At 35.6% G+C, this 20922-nt stretch overlaps 1 protein-coding gene across 1 annotated transcript in view; it reads left to right on the forward strand.

The window, feature by feature from the left end:
- Positions 1 to 20922, forward strand: part of ALMS1 (ALMS1 centrosome and basal body associated protein) — a 231200-nt gene that overhangs the window by 25556 nt on the left and 184722 nt on the right. The window contains exons 2-5 of the mRNA XM_082672085.1: positions 9067 to 9262; positions 12642 to 12759; positions 13896 to 16044; positions 16151 to 16300. Coding sequence (XP_082528211.1) covers positions 9067 to 9262; positions 12642 to 12759; positions 13896 to 16044; positions 16151 to 16300 — 2613 coding nt within the window. The remainder of the gene's footprint in view (positions 1 to 9066; positions 9263 to 12641; positions 12760 to 13895; positions 16045 to 16150; positions 16301 to 20922) is intronic.

The following is a 20922-nucleotide window of genomic DNA, read 5'->3' on the forward strand; positions in this document are numbered from 1 at the left end:
TATAAGGGTTATCTGTATCAATATTTAGCTTACAAAAAAATTAAAACATTTAAAAAATATTTACTTAGAAATAACAAACTCATTACATATTAACATACAAATATATTTTTAAATGAAAAATGGCTATTTTCCAAAACAAAAAAAATTAGTTGAAAGGGTGGCGTTGTTTTACAGTTTTGCATAGCTCTTTAATGTCAGGGTACTAGAAGACAGTTGGTGTATTAGGCAGGGTTCTCCAGAAAAATAGAACCAATAGGAAACATATACGTATGTAAATAGGTAAATACAAATATATATATATATGTAAAATAAGGAATTGGTTCATGTGATTATGGAGGCTGAGAATTCCCAAGATCTGTCCTGGGGATCCAGGAGAGCTGATAGTATAGTTCCAGTCTGAAACTGAAGGCCCGAGAACCAGGAGCTGACTGATGGTGTATGTTCTAGCCCAAGTCTAGAGGTCCGAGGACCAGGTGAGCTGATGGTGTAAGTTCCACTCCAGGTCCAAGTCCGAAGCAGAAGACTGATGTCCCAGCTTGAAGACCATCAGGCAGAGAGAGCGAATTATCTTTTGCTCAGCCTTTTGTTCTATTCAGGCCTTTAATGGGTTGGATGAGGCCTGCCCACCTTAAGAAGGGCAGTCTCCTTTACTAAGTCTGTGGATCAGATGTTAATCTCATCCAGACACACCCTCACAGACACACCCAGATGTTTAACCAAATACTTGGCACAGCCAAGTTGACACATAAAGTTAACCATCATAACTGAATTCCCAGATCTGCTTCTGCATTTAGTCCATTGGGATATATTGTTTTGGTTGAATTATGTGAAGAAAATCTGACCTTACATAGATATGTAGTTAGAAAAGGGAGGCCCACTTAACTTCCCTGAAAGGGTGTCAGTGACCCCCAGGGATCTTTGGACCATACTTTGGGAACCACTGATCTAGAGCATAGTAATAAACTTAGAAGAAATGGAAAAAATTGTGAGCAGATAGGAAAAAGCCTCATATATGTTTGTTGGAGGAAAAAAATGCATCCTTACTCATAATGATTATTTAAGGTTGATTATCTAATAACTTGGGTATCAGATTTCTTCTAGTACCTTCAATTTCCCCTAAATTGCATTTATTATCCATTAAATGCAAGGTATGGAAGAAGGAGATTTACTGTTGCCAAGTGAAAAGGGTTAAGAGAAACCCTGACCAGAAAAAGCATGGTACTCTGTGATCATTAAATGGAAGGGGGATTGTTATGGGTTGAATTGTGTGCCCCAAAATGATGTGTTGAAGTCCCAATCTGCAGTACCTCAGAATGTGACCTTATTTGGAAATACAGTGATGGAAGATAGAACTATTTAAATTAAGAAGAGATCATACTGGATTTAGGGTGGGCCCTTAATCCAATATGACTGGTGTCCTTGTAAGAGAGAGACACACAGGAAGAGGTCTGCTCTATGAAGACAGAGGCAGAGATGGAGTTATGCTGCCATAAGCCAAGAAATGCCCGGGGCTTCGAGAAAGAGGAAGAGGTAAGAAGGATCCTCCCCTAGAGGCTTTGGATGGAGCATGGCCCTGCCAACACCTTGATTTCAGACTTGTAGCCTCCAGAACTGTGAGAGAATAAATTTCTGTTGTTTTAAGCCCTCCACTTTGTGTAAGTTCATTATGGCAGCTTTAGGAAACGAATACAGAGGTATATTCCTAAGTAGTTTAATATCCTCTGAGGGCATGTTTATGGTAGAGCACAGTCCAAAAATGGATATCTTGCCTTTTTTTGGTCCTTGTTTTATAAAATATAAACCGTGGATAGATCCTGTAGCTCTTCATTTCTGCCTTTATGCCTGTGTTCCTCAGAAGAACTGGAGGATTATACCACTTCCTAATTCTCTCCCCTCTTTTCTCCTTCTGGTTATTCTGCTCATTCATCCTTGTCGCTGTCATCCAAATTAACTTTTTTTTATTCAATGAAAACTATAGCCCTTGCTACACTGTCGTCTTTTAGTTTCTTTCACTTCAGCTTACATTACCCATCCAAGGTCTGAAACTCTTGGATCTTTGATCTAATGTGCAGAGATTTTTTTCCTTCACTCCTCCCAACCTTCTCCTATCCCTGCTTACCCCATGGTCACAGTCTAGACCTTATCAGCTCCAGCAACTTGAGTACAAATGTCTCATCCTTTCTTCCCTCCAGCCACTGCCCCATTTAATGTTTCTGCTCCCTGTTAAGTGAAATTTTCAAGAGTTTTTGGTCTCTATTTTCTGATACCTTATCCTCATGTTTTAAAAAGTCAGGTTTATTGAGGTATAATTTAAATACAGCAAAATTAACTCTTTCAGGTGTGCAGTTTGATGAGCTTTGACAAATACATACAGTTATATAACTACTACACATTTGACTGCCATCACTCCCAAAAAGTTTCCTTGTACCCCTTTGTAGTCAGTCATCTCCCCCATGCTTAGTCCCTGGCAACCGCTAATCTCATTTCTGTCTATAGTTTTGCCTTTCAGAATTGTAGTGTGTAGATTTTTTAAAAAATAATTAATTTATTTTTGGCTGCATTGGGTCTTTGTTGCTGCACGCGGGCTTTCTCTAGTTGTGGCAAGTGGGGGCTACTCTTCTATGCAGTGCGCAGGCTTCTCTTTGCAGTGGCTTCTCTTGTTGCGGAGCCTGGGCTCTAGGCGTGCGGGCTTCAGTAGTTGTGGCACGCGGGCTCAGTAGTTGTGGCTCACGGGCTCCAGAGCACAGGCTTGGTAGTTGTGGCGCATGGGCTTTGTTGCTCTGTGACATGTGGAATCTTCCCAGACCAGGGCTCAAACCCGTGCCCACTGCAGTGGCAGGCGGATTCTTAACCACTGCACCACCAGGGAAGTCCCATGTGTAGATTTTTGAATCTGACTTCTTTCACTTGGCACATGCTTTTGAGGTTCATCCATGTTGTTGCATAAATCAGTAGCTCTTTAAAATTTATTTCTGAGTAGTATTCCACTTATGTACAGGTTTTCAGGTAGACAGCTGGTTTCATTTCTCTTGGGTAAATACCTAGGAATGGGATTGCTGGCTGATATGGTAACTGTACGTTTAACATTATAAGAAAGTGCCAAACTGTTTTCCGAAGTGCCTGTACCATTTTGCATTCCCCACGATGTATAGGAGTTCTAGTTGCTTTGCATCCTTGCCAGCTCTTGGTATTGTCAGGTTTTTTTGTTTTTGTTTTAAAATTTTTAGTCATTCTAGGTATGTTGTGGTGTCTCATTGTGTGTTTTTTAAAAAATTTTATTTATTTGTTTATGGCTGTGTATGGCTCTTTGTTTTTGTGCAAGGGCTTTCTCTAGTTGTGGCAAGTGGGGGCCACTCCTCACCGCGGTGCGCAGGCCTCTCACTATTGCGGCCTCTCCCGTTGCGGAGCACAGGCTCCAGACGCACAGGCTCAGTAATTGTGGCTCACGGGGCTAGCCGCTCCGCGGCATACGGGATCCTCCCAGACCAGGGCTCGAACCCGTGTCCCCTGCATCGGCAGGCAGACTCTCAACCACTGTGCCACCAGGGAAGCCCTCATTGTGGTTTTAATATGCATTTTCCTAATGATAATGTGCATCTTTTTGTATGCTTATTTGCCATCCATGTTTCCTCTTAATGAAGGGGTTGGTTTAAATCTCTTCCCCATTTTTTATGGGTGATTTGTTCCATTTGTTGAGTTTTGAGAGTTCTTTATATATTCTAGATGTAAGTCCTTTATATGTTTTGCAAATATTTTCTCCCAGTCTGTGGTTTTCCTTTCAATTGTTCTATTTGTTTTTTGAAGAGTAGAAGTTTTAATTTTGATGAAGTTGAAGTTGGTTTATTGATTTTTTTTTTTTTTTATGGTTTTTACTTCTTATGTCTAACCTGGTAAATTTTGACCTAATCCTAGATCACAAAAATTTTCTCCTATGTTTTTTTCTAGAACAGGGTTTCTCAGCCTTGGTGCTTTTGATATTTGGGCTAGATAATTCTTTATTTTACAGGACTGTCCTGTGTATTGTAAGATGTTTAGCAGCATCCTTGGCCTCTTCCCACTAGATATCAGTAATACTGCCCCATGTTTGTAAATGTCAAAATGTCTCCAAACATTGCCAAATGTATCATGGTTGAGGGGAGAGGAGGGTGTCAAAATCTTGCCCAGTTGAGAATGAGTTTTTGAAGTTTTATAGTTTTAAGTTTCACATTTATATCTAAATCTGTTTTGAGTTGGTTTTTGATTATGGTGTGAAGTAGGGGTCCAGCTTCATTTTCTTACATACGCATATCTAATTGTTATTCCAACACCATTTGCTGAAAATACTCCCTTTTCCCTTGGCATCTTTGTGTGGGTCTATTTCTGGACTCTCTATTCCATTGATTTATATCTCTATCATCATGCTAATACTGTGCTCTTAATTACTGTACTGTCTTGAAATCAGATAGTGTGAGTTCTCCCACTTTGTTTTTCTTTTTAAAAATGGTTTTGTTTATGCTAGATTCTTTGAATTTCCATATAAATTTTAGAATCAGTTTGTCAATTTCTATTTAAAAAGTCTGCTGGAATTTTGATTAAAATTGCCTTGAGTCTATAAATCAATTTGAAGGGAATTGACATCTTAACAATATTGAGTTCTCTAATCCATAGACACAACAGTTCTTATAATTTTATTTAGATTTAATTAGATTGCTAATTTCTTCATCAGTGTTTTGTTGCCTTCAGTGTACCAAACTTAACACATGTTTGTATTAGACTTACTGAAATGTTAAAAAAATTTCAATTCCTACTGTTCATCACAATTATATAGGAATATAATTGACTTTCAATATTGACCTTGTATCCTATGACCTTGCTAATCTCATTTACTAGTTCTAGTATAGTTCTTTTGTAGATTCTTTAGGACTTTTTAATGTATAGACAATCATATCCATTGTATTTTTTTTCCTTTTTCCTTTTTGATATATATGCCTTATCTACTGACTGGGATCTACTTCTACTTCTACTGACTGGGATCTACTTCTACTTGATCTTCTTGTGTTCTGTCCTCACTTCTGTGAAAGCAAGTGTCACCAACAAATTTGTGTAGCTGAATACAGTAAGCACTTTTCTGTCCTCATCTTAGATGCAATAAATAGCATTTCATGTTCTTAACCAATGCTTAACTTCTTAAAATTATTTCCTTTCTCGGCTTCTCCTGGTTTTCTTTCTACTCCTCTGGCTATTCTTTCTCATCCCCTGTTAAACCTTAAAATCAGAGGTTGCAAGCTGTGGGCCTGCATATGGCTCAAATGTGGTTTGCAGAAAAAAAATTGGGGGGGCACAGTGTTTTAAAAATATTTAAACAGAATACTTTAAAGTGTGCATGCAGTGCATAGTTGGCCACAGGTCCCATTACTCTCTAATATCAGGCAGGTTTACTCATTTCTTTTACCTCCCTGTACCTCATTTCTTTTACCTCCCTGTAAAAACACATTTGAGTTTTTAACTTCTGTTTGAAATGTTGGAATGTTTTGGTTCTTGTCTAGATCTAGGGCTTTAAATATGCCTGTGTACTTAAAAATCCCAAGTTTGTATCTCCAACCTTTACTTCTCCCTCAAAATTTGTTTGTATTTATTCTGTTGTTTATTTGTCATCCCTCTTCACATCTGTCAAAAAATATTTAGAGATTTGAGGCCCTTTTTATATTGGTTAAAAAGGTATAACACTCAGAATCATAGCAGCAAAATAAGCAGAAAGAAAAGAATGGTCAACAAATTTTTTTAAATTTTATTTTATGAGGGGAAATTATAAGAGCATGTTTACATGGAGAGAGGAATGATTCAGTAGAAAGGGAAAATGCATGAAGGAAAATGGGAGAATCACATATAGGAAAGAAATCATTGAAAAAAAATGGAATGAGATGGGAAGGTCTTTGATAGGTAGTAAGACTTTTTTTAAATCACAAGATGAAAAGCTGGGTTAGGTAATGGGGTTGTAGATCTTGTGCTAGGAAGATAAGGAAGGTCCACCTCCTGTTCTTCACTTACTAAAGTAGGAAATGAGGTCATCAGTTGAAAAATGAGGAAGGAGGGTTCAGTAGTTCTGAGGAAAGTATAAAGTAATCATTTTAGCCAATCAACTTACCCGGAAAATAGAGTAGAATTTTCAGGCAAGGCTGAGTGCCCCTGAGGTTTAATGTCATCAGTCTAAAGGAAAACCAGTGTAGGTGTGTGCTTTCTTCAGCAGTGTGCTACTGCTTGGATTAAGACAAGCAGAAGGTTCAACCAGAACTGAGCTTTTGCCAGGCAAATAGGATAGTCGGGGAAAAGGGTAAGAAAGAAGAGATGTTTGCAAGGTAGTGATTATAAGGATGATTATGAACTCTCAGAGTGGTAAAGAGGGAAATACAAGTAAGAAAGGAATTATGAAAAGTGTAAATGTGACAGGTTAGTTGTCTTCAGAAGGTTACAAAATTATTGCAGTTGAGGAGCTAGAGTTAAGTAAGTGATCTGTGGAGGTCAAAGGATGGGCAGGAGAACACATGGATATGTCTCTCAGTAGTGAGGAATGAACTATGGGATGAGGCTCAAACCCCGGTCAAAGGGGCTAAGAGATGAGTTGGGGACCCGAGATTTTGCTATAATGAGAGTCACAAGATGACTGGAATTCCCTTGCTTTAAAACCTGTTCATTTGGCCCACTATCCCCTATTGAATAGAGTGCTCTCAAAAGAAAAAAATTAAAATAATCATTCTCGTATTCCTTTTATTTTCAAGTATTAAAAATGTAAAAAGCATGTTTCCAGTAGTAATGTTCGATGTTAAGGATTTGACTGATTTATCTGACATAGATGGGATTGGTATATTTTGGAATGTGAAAGGTCTATAATCCCATAAGCCATAGATGAGTAGTGTTAATATTTTAGAATATTCACTCCAATATTTTTCTCTATATCTATTTATATAACTGATATTAGGTAGTGGATAGTTGTGTATCTTTTTTTTTTTTTTTTTTTTAACTTACTGTAAGAGCATTTGGTTGGTGAATTTTAAATACTGGAAATAATCCTTTAAAGAAAAAAGTCTTGTTGAAATTGTGAAATCTTTCTAAATTGTAGTACAACATATTTTTATGGGTGGGTCATTTGGGAATGAAAACAATATATATTCTCTTAAAAAAATTTGAGTTGATTAAGGAAGGAGAGTAATAGACTACAAAATAATGAAAATCAGTACATTATATATCTAAGCATGTTGATTGCCGTCAATATAATGTCTCATCTTTTTATTTAAACAAATAAATGTAAATCAAGTGAATTCATTATTTAACAAAAAATTTTACGTAAATAATGAAAAACTGCAAGTAGAAGAAACATGGCAAAGAGAAAAACAAATAATTAAGTTAGAAAACAGAATTGTTAAATTCAAGACAAAATATATACATTCCTAGCAAATCCAGTCAAGAAAAAGAAAAACACCTTAATAAAATAGACTTAATACAAACCTATCAAAGCTTATAGAGTTGGATTAGAACTAGGAAGAAATCAAGAATGTTATAATAGTACCAGCTATCAAAAAGGTTTCTGGATCTAATGGATTCACTGATGAAATCTTTTATATTTTTAAGGAAAATCAAATTTCCTTGTATTAAAAAAATACAGAACAAGGTTAGAAAACAAAAGAAGCATTCTAAAATACTGATTAATCTAATGAGTGAAAATGTAAAAGACTGTGCTAGCAAATATGATTAAGGTCTAATCTACTACTACCAAGTAAGAAATGTGAAGTTGTTGCAATATGAAGAAGTTTATTGCTGTATTTTAACAGATGTAATTGGGGAAAAAAAGATGCTATAATGCAGTTTGATCAAATTTAGTGCTCATTCATAATAAAATTAATTTAAAATGAAAATAAAAGAATAATAGCATGATAGGACGAATATTCTTTTTTTTTTTTTGTGGTACGCGGGCCCCTTTCACTGTTGTGGCCTCTCCCGTTGCACACGCTCCATTTGCGCAGGCTCAGCGGCCATGGCTCACGGGCCCAGCCGCTCTGCGTCATGTGGCATCCTCCCAGACCGGGGCACGAACCCGTGTTCCCTGTATCGGCAGGCAGACTCTCAACCACTGCGCCACCAGGGAAGCCCAGGACGAATATTCTTAATTATTAACTAATACCAAATTTAAAAAGAAAATGTGTTTAAAAACTGCTTACCGTTAGTATTTAATTCAACTTTATTTCAACATTGCTACCTAATGTGGTCTGTGGATTGGTGCCAGGCCATGAATTGCTTGTTACTGTCAAGAGATAAGTACAAGAATTAAGAAGTGTTTAGAAACTTTTATAGCAATTTGATGTTTTTTAGAACTAGAAATCAGATACTTAGACTTGTGTTTTGTATTTTGGGCTTATATATCTTTTCAATTTCATTTTCCTAGTTATTTTTACTAGTTTTTAAAATTAGTTTTTTTTTTTTTTTACTTGTTACCTGTTAATTTTTATTAGTATTTTAATAAAATGTCAGTCTGTAATGAATAGGAAGTAGGAAAAACTGATCCTTCCTATAGATACTTTGAGAAACATTTTTCTGAATCATGCCACTAATATAAGAGTAAATATTTGAAAGAGACAAGTGAACCACTCACTACGCATGAACCATATGATGTTTTGCACTGAGAAGTCTGCTAGAAACTAGTATAGCAAGTAAGAATTCAGTAAAGTGGTCACATGTAGAGAATATCGTAGCTTTAGGTTTGGAATCTTTTTTTCAGTTTTATTATTATCACATTGTAAGATTTCATCATGAAGAACCAAATTTACTGTTTTAATGATGAGAAGTAACTATTAAAGAATAGCAGAAATGCCAGTGATTCAACATGTTGAAAGATGGGTAATAATGGGAAAAGATCAAAAATGTTATCAATATTGTGAAAAACACAGAACAGCTTTACTTTTTACAAATTTTGATGAGAATGTTGTGAAATAGGAAGCTGTATCCTACATGAAGGGACGTTTTAATCTAAATGTTAATATGTATGGTAACTCAGTTAATGATTTAGCATATTTTCCTTCAAAATTATTGTTTTAGAGAACAGAATCTTGGCATTATCTTCCTCAAGAAATGGACTCTTCCCACACCTTGGATACAACCCAGACCAGGTTTAATGTGAGAGAGAAAGGGACTGAAGTGACAGACTTCCCCTCTCTGGAGGAAGGTATATTGACCCAATCAGAAAATCAAGTAAAGGAGTCGAACAGAGATCTCTTATGTTCTCCATTGCTAGGTAATGCCTCTTTATTTTTAACTAGTAGTAATACCTCACATTTGTAAAATACTTATGGGGAAGTGCAAATCTTGCGTCTAAATCCTTTCTTGAGCTGAGGAGCTCTGTAGAACTGTACTCAAAGGTAGTAGCTTATTTCTCGTTTTCCACACTGGCCAGCTGGCCTAGTTATATTTAAATGTGCAGTTGCTCCTCATTTTATCTCCCCTTGTTGCTCTCAGAAGGGAAAAAAGTGGTAACTTCCTCTAGTGGGTATGCCTCCTTAGTCCTGAATTTGTAAACATATATGTAAACCATATATTTATCCTTTGACTACTTCTCTCAGCAGTGGAGGCTCCATGATGTATAAAAAACAAACAAAAAACAAATGTTCATGCTTAAGCTCATTAGATTCTTAAAATTAGTTAAGACATATATTATTATCCTAAGTTTTCAGACCCAGACATTGAGATAAAGAGGTTAAATGACTTGTCTGAGGTAGAGCTTCCTGCTTTCCTCTGTTTAATGTGGAACTGATTTATTAGCTCTTTACAAAAGATGAACTTTAAGTACTTTTCAAATCATCAAGGTAGGAGGTAGAATTGTATTATCACTACTTTGGATTGTTGCACATATATAAGAATGCTTAGCCAATATGGTAATTTCAGTTTTTTCATTCCTAAATCATAATTCAGACAAATATTCTTTGGTTTTTCCTTCCGTTTTCTTCAGATTTTTATTTTCAAAAATTGAAGAAAATGCCACAACCACATATTTTACAATTAACTTTTGTCAAGGGAGTGGGATTCAACCATGGAGTTGTCGTATCAGAGTTTTGTAGAGGAGCAAGAATTAGGAATTAATTCAACAAGTTCCTTTCAAATACAAGCAAATACTATCCAAGTAAAAATACTAGTGCCAGTATATTCAGTAATGTAGATCATCAAAGTCAATTTTAGTTTTATATTTTAAGAAAGATGTTAACATTAGAGTTCCCTTGTGGGAGGAGATTACTATGATAGTAGATGAAAGGGAAGACTTTGCTATGATCAGGTATTTGAAGGGCTGTCATGCTAAAGAGGAAGCAATGTATTTTTCATTTATTCATTTATTTAACAAATATCTAAGTGCCTATTGTGTGTTGGATGCTAGGGATATATAGATGAAAGCTACTTCTTCTTTTGGGAAGACAATACAGTAAAAGGAAAATAATAGTACCATGGGATGAGTTGGATAGTGGTTTAGAGCAGGAGTCTGCAAACTACTAGCCATAGTCTAAGGCCTGATTTTGTGAGCTAGAAAAGGTTTTAGCATTTTTAAAGGATTGTAAAAAGAAAAGAAGTATATAGGATAGAGATACCATGTGTGATCAACAAAGCGTAAAATATTTACTAGCTGACCTTTTATAGAAAATGTTTGCTAATTCCTATTCTAGAGGTTAAAATGAGACTACGTAGCTTATAAGGAGGCTGTTTTCAACTTGATACAAGAAAGAACTTTCTAATAGAGCCATTTAATACTGGAAAGGCTGTATAACAAAAAAAAGTGAGCATTATGTCATAGCAAAATGTCAAGCGAAGTTCTCTAATAGGATAGTTTCAGCATTGGGTTGGAGATTGTGCTACATGGCTTCTAATGTATTTTCTAATGTAAAGTTTTATAACTCCAGCTTCTCATTTACTATAGATAAAGTAGAACATTTTAATTATTAGATCCCAGGATCTGATGGCCAGAGGAAATTTCATCATTGCTTTTTTGTTATGCTTGAATCCACTCATTGTAGGGTGTACCTCACCAATGGCAAATGTCATGATGATGACTGGTGCCAGAACAGTTAGGTATCTCAAAAAAGAGTGATCCAGGCCATCAGTAATTGCCAAAATGTGAGGAAATGTGGGGTCTTTGTTAAAAAATCTTCATGATTCTTAGAGGGGTAAAGATTTCTGTTATGAAGGTTTAAGACTGAGTCTGTAGCCAAAGAGGAACCATACCGATTAGTCCTTGGTGGTAAAGGTTATCGTTATCTTTCAGTTTCTTATTTTTAATTAATCCATTCAGTAAATAAATAATTGTATTTTGAGTGCCTACTAAATGTAGCTGGTACTTTGCTAGGCACTGAGGGTACAGCTGTGAATAATGCAGACATGGAGTTGATAATCTAGGTGGGAAGCAGACAGACCAAAGATTAAAACAAGAGTGTGACAGTTATGATAGGGAAGGTATGCAGTATTATTAGAGGCATTCTGAAATCAAGAAAGTATACTGTAGCAACAGTATTGCCTTTATATTGAAAGAACAATTCAGTTTTAGCAAAACATCACCAATCTATTTAAATTAATATGAAATAGAATGCTGTTGGTTTTATAGTTTTGTTTCTATTAATATTTTTTTGTTTTATAGTTGTAGAAATACTATAAGGAATAAGGAGTTTATACCTAGTTGTACATATTTAAGGACATTATAATAAACCTTATTTAAGGTGGCATTCAGGAATTCAGAAGAACTTTTTTTCCTTTATATTAGCAATTCTCAAACTTCTTGTTCACAGAATTTCCTTGACACACTTTAAAGTTACTGAGAACTTTTGTTGATGTGGATTATTGACATTTTCCCATATTAGAAATTATTAAAACTGAGAAATTTAAAAAATATTTATCAACTCATTAAAAAGTAACAACTCCATTGCATGTTAACATAAATTATCTAGTTTTTTAGAAAAATAACTATTTTCCAAACCAAAAATGTTCAGAAGACTAGCGTTGTTTTACTTAAAAAAGAAAAAACTGTAATGTCTGACTTAATAGAAGACAGGTGGCTTCTGCATTCAGGATGTTGCTTTATCATAGGTAATGTAGCTTCTGGAAAATTCCAGTGTATCCTTATGAGAGAGTGAGAGTGAATAAGGCACATGATATGTTAATATTACTTTGAATATAATTTTGACCCCAGGCATCTTCTGAGAGTGTCTTAGGGACGCCTGGGAGTCTGTGGACCACACTTTGATGTAAGATAGGAAGAAACACTCATAATGGTTAGGAGCACTTGCTAAAAAGTAGAGTGTTTAGATTCAGATTGCACTCTGGTACTTAATCTATTTGAATGTGGACAAATTACTTAGTATTCTTTAAGATTTATGATCATGTTTCCTCATCTATAAGATGGGTATAAAAATACCTATACTTCAAGGTTGTTATGAGGATTAAATAAAATATTGTATGTTAAGTGCCTGGATCTTGTCAGGCTATTAATAAATGGTATTTGCTGCTGCTGCTGTTATATTATCATACTAATGCTTGTAGAAACTTCCAGATGGCAGCATATTTAGGTTCTTTAAAATACTATATAAGCTAAACAATTAATTTTCAGCATTCCCAACATCTTTATATTTGAAACTTTGCAGTCATACAAGACAATTTCGCTTCTCCTGATTTGCCTTTGCTGACATGTTTGACAAAAGATCAAGAGTTTGGGCCTGATTCCTTGTTTCACCAAAGTGAACTAGATTTTGCTCCTCTGAGGTAGGATGATTTATTTTTCTGTTTGCATGTAACCTTTCTACTCTTTCTTTTCTTCTAAGTTGTTACTAATATTAATGACTTCAGGTGAGACTTTGGGTTGGGAGCTAGATATTCTCAGTACACACTCTGAAGATAACAAGGCCCTAAATTAAGGCATGATACATGTTAATTTGGCATAGTAATATGTGTAAAAATGAGCCAGGGGACTTCAGTTTCTTTAAAAATAATTTCTAATGTATTCTAGTATATTAGGCGTATTTTAATTTAGAAGGCACACTAATTTTCTTCCTTCTAAATCTTCCCTTTTGCTGCTCATCAGCCCACACCCATTCTGTAAAAAGCATTCATTTCATGGTCACTAGCTTGTATGGCACTGTCATTTTTGTCAGCCAATATTGAATGAATCTAGCTATCTCTCCTTCATAGGAGGTGCGAATATGAACTAACACGATTTTTCTAATAAACACATCGAAATTAACAGTTACTCCAAATTAATGCCCTTTAGTCATAATGAGAGACAAGTCTGGAATTCTCCAAAGCATATTTGGAATTATCCAAGAATATGTTTTCTTCTTTTAGAAATAAAAAAGAAGCCTTAAATTAAAAAGTATAAATGTTTACAGAGTAAAAACCTCTGCCCTGCGCTATGTATTACTTTAAAATTACTTTTGTGAAAAGTGTTCTATACACAATAGTCAACCAATGCTTAGGTTACTGTTTTGTTTGGGGAGTAGCTCACTTAATTGGTTTTCAAGAGCATAATAAATGAGTAGTAGAAGAATTAATGCAGGTTAAATGAATATTAAATTACGGTAGGTGATAAACTACACATTTTAAATAGTAAAGTTTGATATTTTCATTTAAAGAATCACTTTTTGGGGCAATATTGTTTTGAGGGAAGCCTGAGAAAATATCAGGGTCATAGGATGGTAGTTTACCTTCTGTTTTAAAAGAATTTGCTTTGTTCAATCATTAGCCACCCTAAAGGAATTTGAAATTAGGACTTTGTTTTTCAATATACTTTCAAATAACCTCGATTTCAGTGACATATCAGTTTTGTATTTTTTCATGTTAGTATTTTAAAAAATAAATGTTTTTAATGTGTTATTTATTTATTTTTAACTGTATATTTTCAGGGGAATTCCTGGTAAGTCTGAAGACACTGAATGGTTTTCTCGACCGTCGGAAGTTAGTGAAGCTTTATTCCAGGCAGCCTCAGAAGTAGCTTCAAACTTAGTTAACAGTTGCTTTAGAGTATCTCAGCACCCACTTATAGGTAGTACAGCTATTGACTCTCAGCGCTCTTTATTAACTCTTGAACAAGGGACTAAAGAAGAGATTGTTTCACCTGATACACTTGAGGATCTGAAAACCCCCAAAGACTCTGATAGTTATGATGCTCTTTATTCATATATGTCATGGAAGACACAAGAAGTTATACAGGAGCCAGAAACCAATTTAGCTGATAAAGATCAAGTTTCTTTTTCAACTGCATCTGATACAAGTGATGAATACATAACTCCTAAAGGAAGTGACAGTTTTGATGCTTCTTGTTCATATGTGCAATATGGGAAACAGGAAGCTTTACAACAGTTAGAAAAATATTTAACCAGTAAGGACCGTGATTCTTATTCAGATTCATCTGACACAATTGATAAAAATAAAATTCATAAGGAAAGTGACAATTTTAGTGCCCCTTTTTCAGATATGCCATGGAGCAAACAGGGAGCTTCACACCATCCAGAAATATGTCTAATCAGTAAGGACTGTGTTTCTTTTCCACATGAAGTTGCTCCTCGCTTTTATAGTAAAATGCCACATTGTTTTTTGCATTGTTTGTTGGAAAGAGGAGGAAGAGAGGTTCCCTTGACAGCTGATAGTCATTATTTTGAGAGTGTTTATTTAAGGGCTCCTGCTGAGAATGAGATGAAACAAAAGATGGATTCTTTGGAGGGTTATAAAGGAATTGAAGAAGATCTGGGGAAAGAATTATCTCAATGTTTTGAACTAAAGGAGAATAGAAATACTTTAGTATTATCAGAGGTGCATCCCAGATCTTCAGAAATACAATATATTGAGAATGTTGTAGTTACTGATAATCCTGTAGAAGTGTCAGAAGCACATATACTCTCCACGGGGCATGATACCTCTAAGATGGAGGTTTTTGATGGTCCTCTTCAGACTATTAAATCCAACTCAGATGAGACATCAGAACAGCTGTGTTTTCAAGAAGAAGGAAACCAAAAGCCACCTTCTGCTTTTGGTGGGAAAAATGTTGATGCTACTGAAAATGTAGCCTTTCAGGCAGTTATTGCTTCTATTGAACCTTCTGAGAAAGAGAGTACAGTAAATGAAATCCAAACTGACATCAATAAATCTTTAACAAATGACAGCCAAGAAAATGAACCAAAAAATCCAGATCTTTCCCTATTAAATTATCCTGAAAACTTTTTCTTTGATAAACTTAATCACCCACACTATCAATCTACTCCTGGGGTGTTTGAATCAGCAGCTTCAAAACCATTGTTGTATAAAAAAGATGATGGTGATAGCTCCCTGTACTGGCATCCTAATATAAAATCACTCCCCAGTGCTCCTCAGGAAATATTCATTAAGCCACTTTCTCTTAGTCCAGAGCTTAAGTCGTCATCTTCTTTAAGTGAAAAATCTCTCAGACAGGCTGTTGGTCTTGGCAAGACACAGTCAGCTTTATTTCAGTATGATACAGACAATGAACCATTTCTTCCCATTGGGAAGATAAAGTCTGTTTCTGCTCTTGACCTTGCAGAGAAGTTAGGATCTTCAAACATTATTTATCCAATGAAGGTATGGACTTCAGATTCTTTGGTTTTACAAGATTTAAAGCAGCACACCTTTGAAGAAGTTGCAGATTCCTCAAACTGTATTTTGGGTAAGAATGGAAACTCTAGTAACGTCATTGAAGGTCCATCTGCAGCTGTAGGAAGCAGCTTTTCAGCAAACTTGGTGGCATGTAATGCAAAGTCACAAGGTACTTTGCCAGTGATCAGTGATGCATCATTAATTGCAGTTGGCCAAGAGACATTGCTGAAAGCTGATATAGACCAAGGTGAAATTCCTTGGCCTGTGGGAGCCAAGTCCAGTTTTACTGTCTATACAATTATGCAAAATGACTCCTATTTTGTAGAGGGCCTGCAGGGGAAGGCTGAATCTGACATCTATACTCTGGATGATGATACTGAATGCTGTAGCCTAGATGAAAATGATGTTGTATGCAGGAAAAGAGTTGTTGAACTACAAAGAGAGGTGAGACAATAAAATGATTGTTGGGGAGAGACATGGTCTTTTCCAGTATTGTTTCAGAAAATGGTATTGTTATTTGTTTTTACTTTTACTCTTTACTGTTTCCCAGATATGTGACCAAGGTGACTTGACTGGTGAGTGCATTAAGCTAGCAGGTTTAGAAAATGTGCTTGATGATCTAGAGATTTGTGACAGCTCCCTGCACTGGCAGTCTACTGTACAGCTACCATCTAAGGAAGAGAGCAGTTTTGAAGAGCCTGTAAGTTTTTCTGTTTGACATTTTTTATGCGGTAGGGAAAGAAATATTTTAGTTGAAAAATGGGGATGAAAGTATAGGGCCATTTATATCCTCTAATACCAAATTGTGATGTGTAATCTGGTTTTCATCTGATATCCAGGAATATGCTGCATTAATTTGTTAGAGGTTGGCGTAAAAGAAATATTTGTGCTTCGTAGACCATGAGATTCAGTGACTTCTGTGGTGTTTTGGAAAAGGCCATCCTTTGGAGCTTGCAGGCCTTTCATCTTGAGGCATCTTAACTCTTCCAAATTGTGCCAGCAGGAACCTTTGGGATGGTGTTAAGATTAGACTCATTCATGGAGATATTCAGTTGTGCTTTTTTCCCCCTCTGGCCTTCAATGTACAGGCCTTGGTATATAGGCCCTGACATATTCAAGTATTTGTTTAGAAACCCCTGAAAGATTTTAACTTCAGAGGTATCTTGAAGTCACAATTTTCTTTTATGTACAAGGCTTCATTTACCTGGATCCTTGGATCTTTTGGCTTTAATGTTTCTCTGGTCCCATTGCTCATCCGGTTTTGTCTGATACTGTCAGCTCCAATCTGGGTCCCACTTCCTGATAATATATCCTTACATTCTGTTAGTCATTAAAGACAGTTAGGTCATATATGTGGTATACTTAATGTTACTTTCCTTTTCCAGTTTTCCCATGTATAAGATTAGTATGTCATTGGAAAGCTGCTAGTTTGAGTTGCAATTATATTTTAAAATATTTATTTATTTATTTATTTCACTACGCCGGGTCTTAGTTGCGGCATGTGGGATCTAGTTCCCTGACCAGGGATCGAACCCTGGGCCCCTGTATTGAGAGTGCAGAGTTTCAACCGCTGGACCACCAGGGAAGTCCCTACAATTATATTTTGACCTTTAGGTTCAGGTAGTTGAAAAGAGAAACTGAACAAAGATATTGTGATGAATTTTTCCTTTTATTTACAATTTATTTAAAAATTTTAATATAGAGAACTGTTAGGTTAGTTTTATTTTCTTCAACATTCTAGACATTGTTTAATTCTAATTTTCAATTTAATAACGATGGGGATGAAAATGATAGCTAACACACTGTGCTCAAATAATATGCTAAGAGATTTACTTACATGCCTCAATTCATTTAGGCCTTTGGTCAATCCTGTCAGGGAGGATTGTTGGGGATTATTATCATCCCCATTTTACAATTGATATTTAGAGGGTTAAGGAACTTGCAAGTAGGGGAACTAGTATTTGAAACTAACCTTGTCAATATACTTAACCACTATACCATAAACTGTTCTTCAGTGAAACCAAAGCCAAGATTTTGCATCATTTTGGCAAGAGTGAAGGTCAGAGTTAGTTTTAATAAGAATGAGAAACAAAATATCAATTTTAAACTTTGAGTTTCTTTTTGCCTTTTTCTTCCAGTTTTATTGAGGTATAATTGACATACAACACAGTATAAGTTTAAGGGATGCAGTGTAATGACTTGACTTACATACATCATGAAATGATGACCACAATAAAGTTAGTGAACATCCATCGTCTCATATGGATACAAAATTAAAGAAATAGAAAAAATATTTTTTCCTGGTGATGAAAACTCTTAGGATTTACTTTTAACAACTTTCATGTATAACATACAGCAGTGTTAATTATATTTAAATTGAGAGTTTCTAATTTTTTTGATAGTGCTACTTTTGTAATTTATGTCATCAACTTTTCATGTAGATAAAATATATTTAAAGACATGAAGATGTATATTCAGTTAACAGTGTTGTGCTGAGATTAACTGTGACACAATTTCAAATTTTATTTGCCCTTAACTGTAGGTTTTTAGTCCAGGGAGGATGCTGTTCTCTATATTGTCTTTCACTCTTAGCTCTCTTCTATGGTCTGGGAGTTACGTAATGCTAATATGAGGGAAACAATGAGCCAGACATGATGATAATCTTCCTGCGTGGCCCAGCTTGCTCTCAGGGGGTTTGCCTACTCTTTGGTTTCTTCCTTATTCTCATCTGTGTCTCAGAAGAGGCATTCATACTTGTTTGCCTCACTTTGATACGTATCCATCATTCTCTAAATGATTATTTGGGTATCCACTTATGTATGATGTAGGTTAGGGCTATGAAGAGACTTGAGAATTGGAGTCAAAACCCTGTTCAGTTACTTTGTTATTAGCCTTGTGCCTTGGGCAAATGATTTTGGAGGATCACTCTCCTTCCTTGTCTACATAAAAAATGATAATCAACCTCAAATGTTGTTATGTTAAATGGGGTGTAAGGTATGTAGCACTTACATGGTTAGTGCCTGGCTGTTAGTTCCCTTTACTGAAACTAGACCATTAGACTCTTACCAGGACTTCCTACTCTAATTCATTATTCTGTTCCTTCTCTCTCCTTGTTCCTGGCAGCAGCATATTACATTCTTTTAACCTCTATAATAAAATACTGTTTTAGTATCCCTTATTTTGGCCACGTAACTCTTAAATATTATTTAAGGTTGACTCCTTAGATTTCTTTCGTGTTTGTTTTGTTGGTCCCCCCTCCATCCCAAAGAATTTGTTTCCTCTCAAGGTTTAAATGCTTTTCTCTGTGTGGATGGTTATCATCTCTATTTTAAGACCCTAGTATTATTTCTCCTAGGTAGAAATTTCTTGCATGAAATTTTCCTGTGAATAGTCCCAACATCTCAAATTCACCTTGCTTAGATCAGAATAATTCATTTTTTTCCTAAAATCAGAGTGACTTACAGATTTTCTCAGTTCTTATAGAGGTGTTAGCATTTCTTGGTTTCTTCATTGTCTTTGATTCTGTCTTCATTATTGATAAAAACTAGGAGATAAACAAATCTTGATTTTTTTTTCCCTCCTGACTCCTTTAATTTTTAGTGACAAACATCTGTTGATCTCTTAAATAAATATATCTCATCTTTTTCATTCTGCATTTTCTTTTTTATTAACTGCTCTAATAATCTATATATTTCGAAGCTTTGAAATGTTATCAAAGTCAAGATTGGAATAGAAATTTTTTCCCCTATGTTTGGAAGCTTTAGGGGAAAACTTCTATTAAACACAGTGCATGCATGAGCACACACAAGTATTTATCTATCATATATGTGATATATACAGTTGACTGAACAATGTGGGAATTAGGGGCACTGACCCTCTGCGAAGTTGAAGATCCACAGTTGGCCCCCTGTATCCCCGATTCCACCATATTCATGGTTCTTCCACATCCACAGATTCAACCAATCTTGGATCGTGTGTAGTACTGTAGTATTTACTATAGAAAAAAAAAAAATCCATGTGTAAGTGAACCAGTGCAGTTCAAACCCATGCTGTTAATGAGCTGCATGTCTCCTTTGGCAGTAGGATAATTGAAAACTAAGAACTTTGTGCTATGTTTAGAGCAGGGTTCCTCTACACTATTGCTTTGGGATTGGATAATTCTTTGTTGTGGGGGGCTGTTCTGTGTATTTTAGGATGTTTAGCAACATCCCTGGCCTCTACTTACTAGATGTCAGTAACATTACCCCCACTAAAGTTATGACAGCGAAAAATGTCTCCAGGTATTGCCACACGTTCCTTGGTGGGGGGAGGTGGGGGAGTGCAAAATCTTCCCCATTTGAGAACCATGGGTCTAGAGAAACTATATGGGCAGTAGAAGTAGAATTATTTATTTCCACATTCTGCCAGCTTCTTAAGAATATTTGTTACTACACACTGAAAAATCTTTCATAAAAGAGGATAGAAAAATTCATGCTTATGTACATTTTTAGACTCCCTCCTGAGAGGGCAGCACTGGAATAACTTTTTAGGAAAATAAAAGTGGTATGTTGTTTTTATATGAGAGTATACTGTGAATTTGGTGAAAAGTTGTGTAATGTTTATGTACCAACATCAGTACTAATAGTTTCTAATTTCTTTTTTTTTTTTAAGATTTTTTTTTGATATGGACCATTTTTAAAGTCTGTTGAATTTGTTACAATATTGCTTCTGTTTTATGTTTTGTTTTTCTGGCTATGAGGCATGTGGGATCTTAGCTCCCCAACCAGGGATCGAACCCACACCCCTGCATTGGAAGGCGAAGTCTTAACCATTGGACTGCCAGGGAAGTCCCCTCTGATTTCTTTTTTAACAAGGACTTGCTGGAATGTCATGAAACTTCAGGAACTTCTTTTTCAGCATTTAACCTTTACTTCATCAGTTTATATTTCCCACTACTTTTGTTTCAAAAAATTTGAGAACTTATGATTTTTGGTAACTGATCACAGATACAGTTCTTTGATGCGTTTATTTTTCTTCTAAACATTTGTGGATTTCTTGAAAATATTTCTGTTCTCTCTTCCCTCCTTTCCTCTTTCCTTTCCCTAACATACCTCTCCTCCTTAAAAAACAAGTCCTTGAGCTTGTCAAGAATATTACCATAGTTCAGATCATACTATTGTTAAGTAGCAAACTTCTGAGTAATAGAACACTTCTAGGTCTCCTATCTGTAATATTCTATACAGGTAGACTTCCAAACCCTCAAATAATTTGTAGAGCCTTCCTGGAATTAACCAAACAAGATATGATCTATATATGAATTCAGGAGGGTTGAGAATATGATCT

The sequence above is a fragment of the Grampus griseus genome (assembly GCF_964374135.1).
Source record: "Grampus griseus genome assembly, chromosome: 15".
Lineage (NCBI taxonomy): Eukaryota > Metazoa > Chordata > Mammalia > Artiodactyla > Delphinidae > Grampus > Grampus griseus.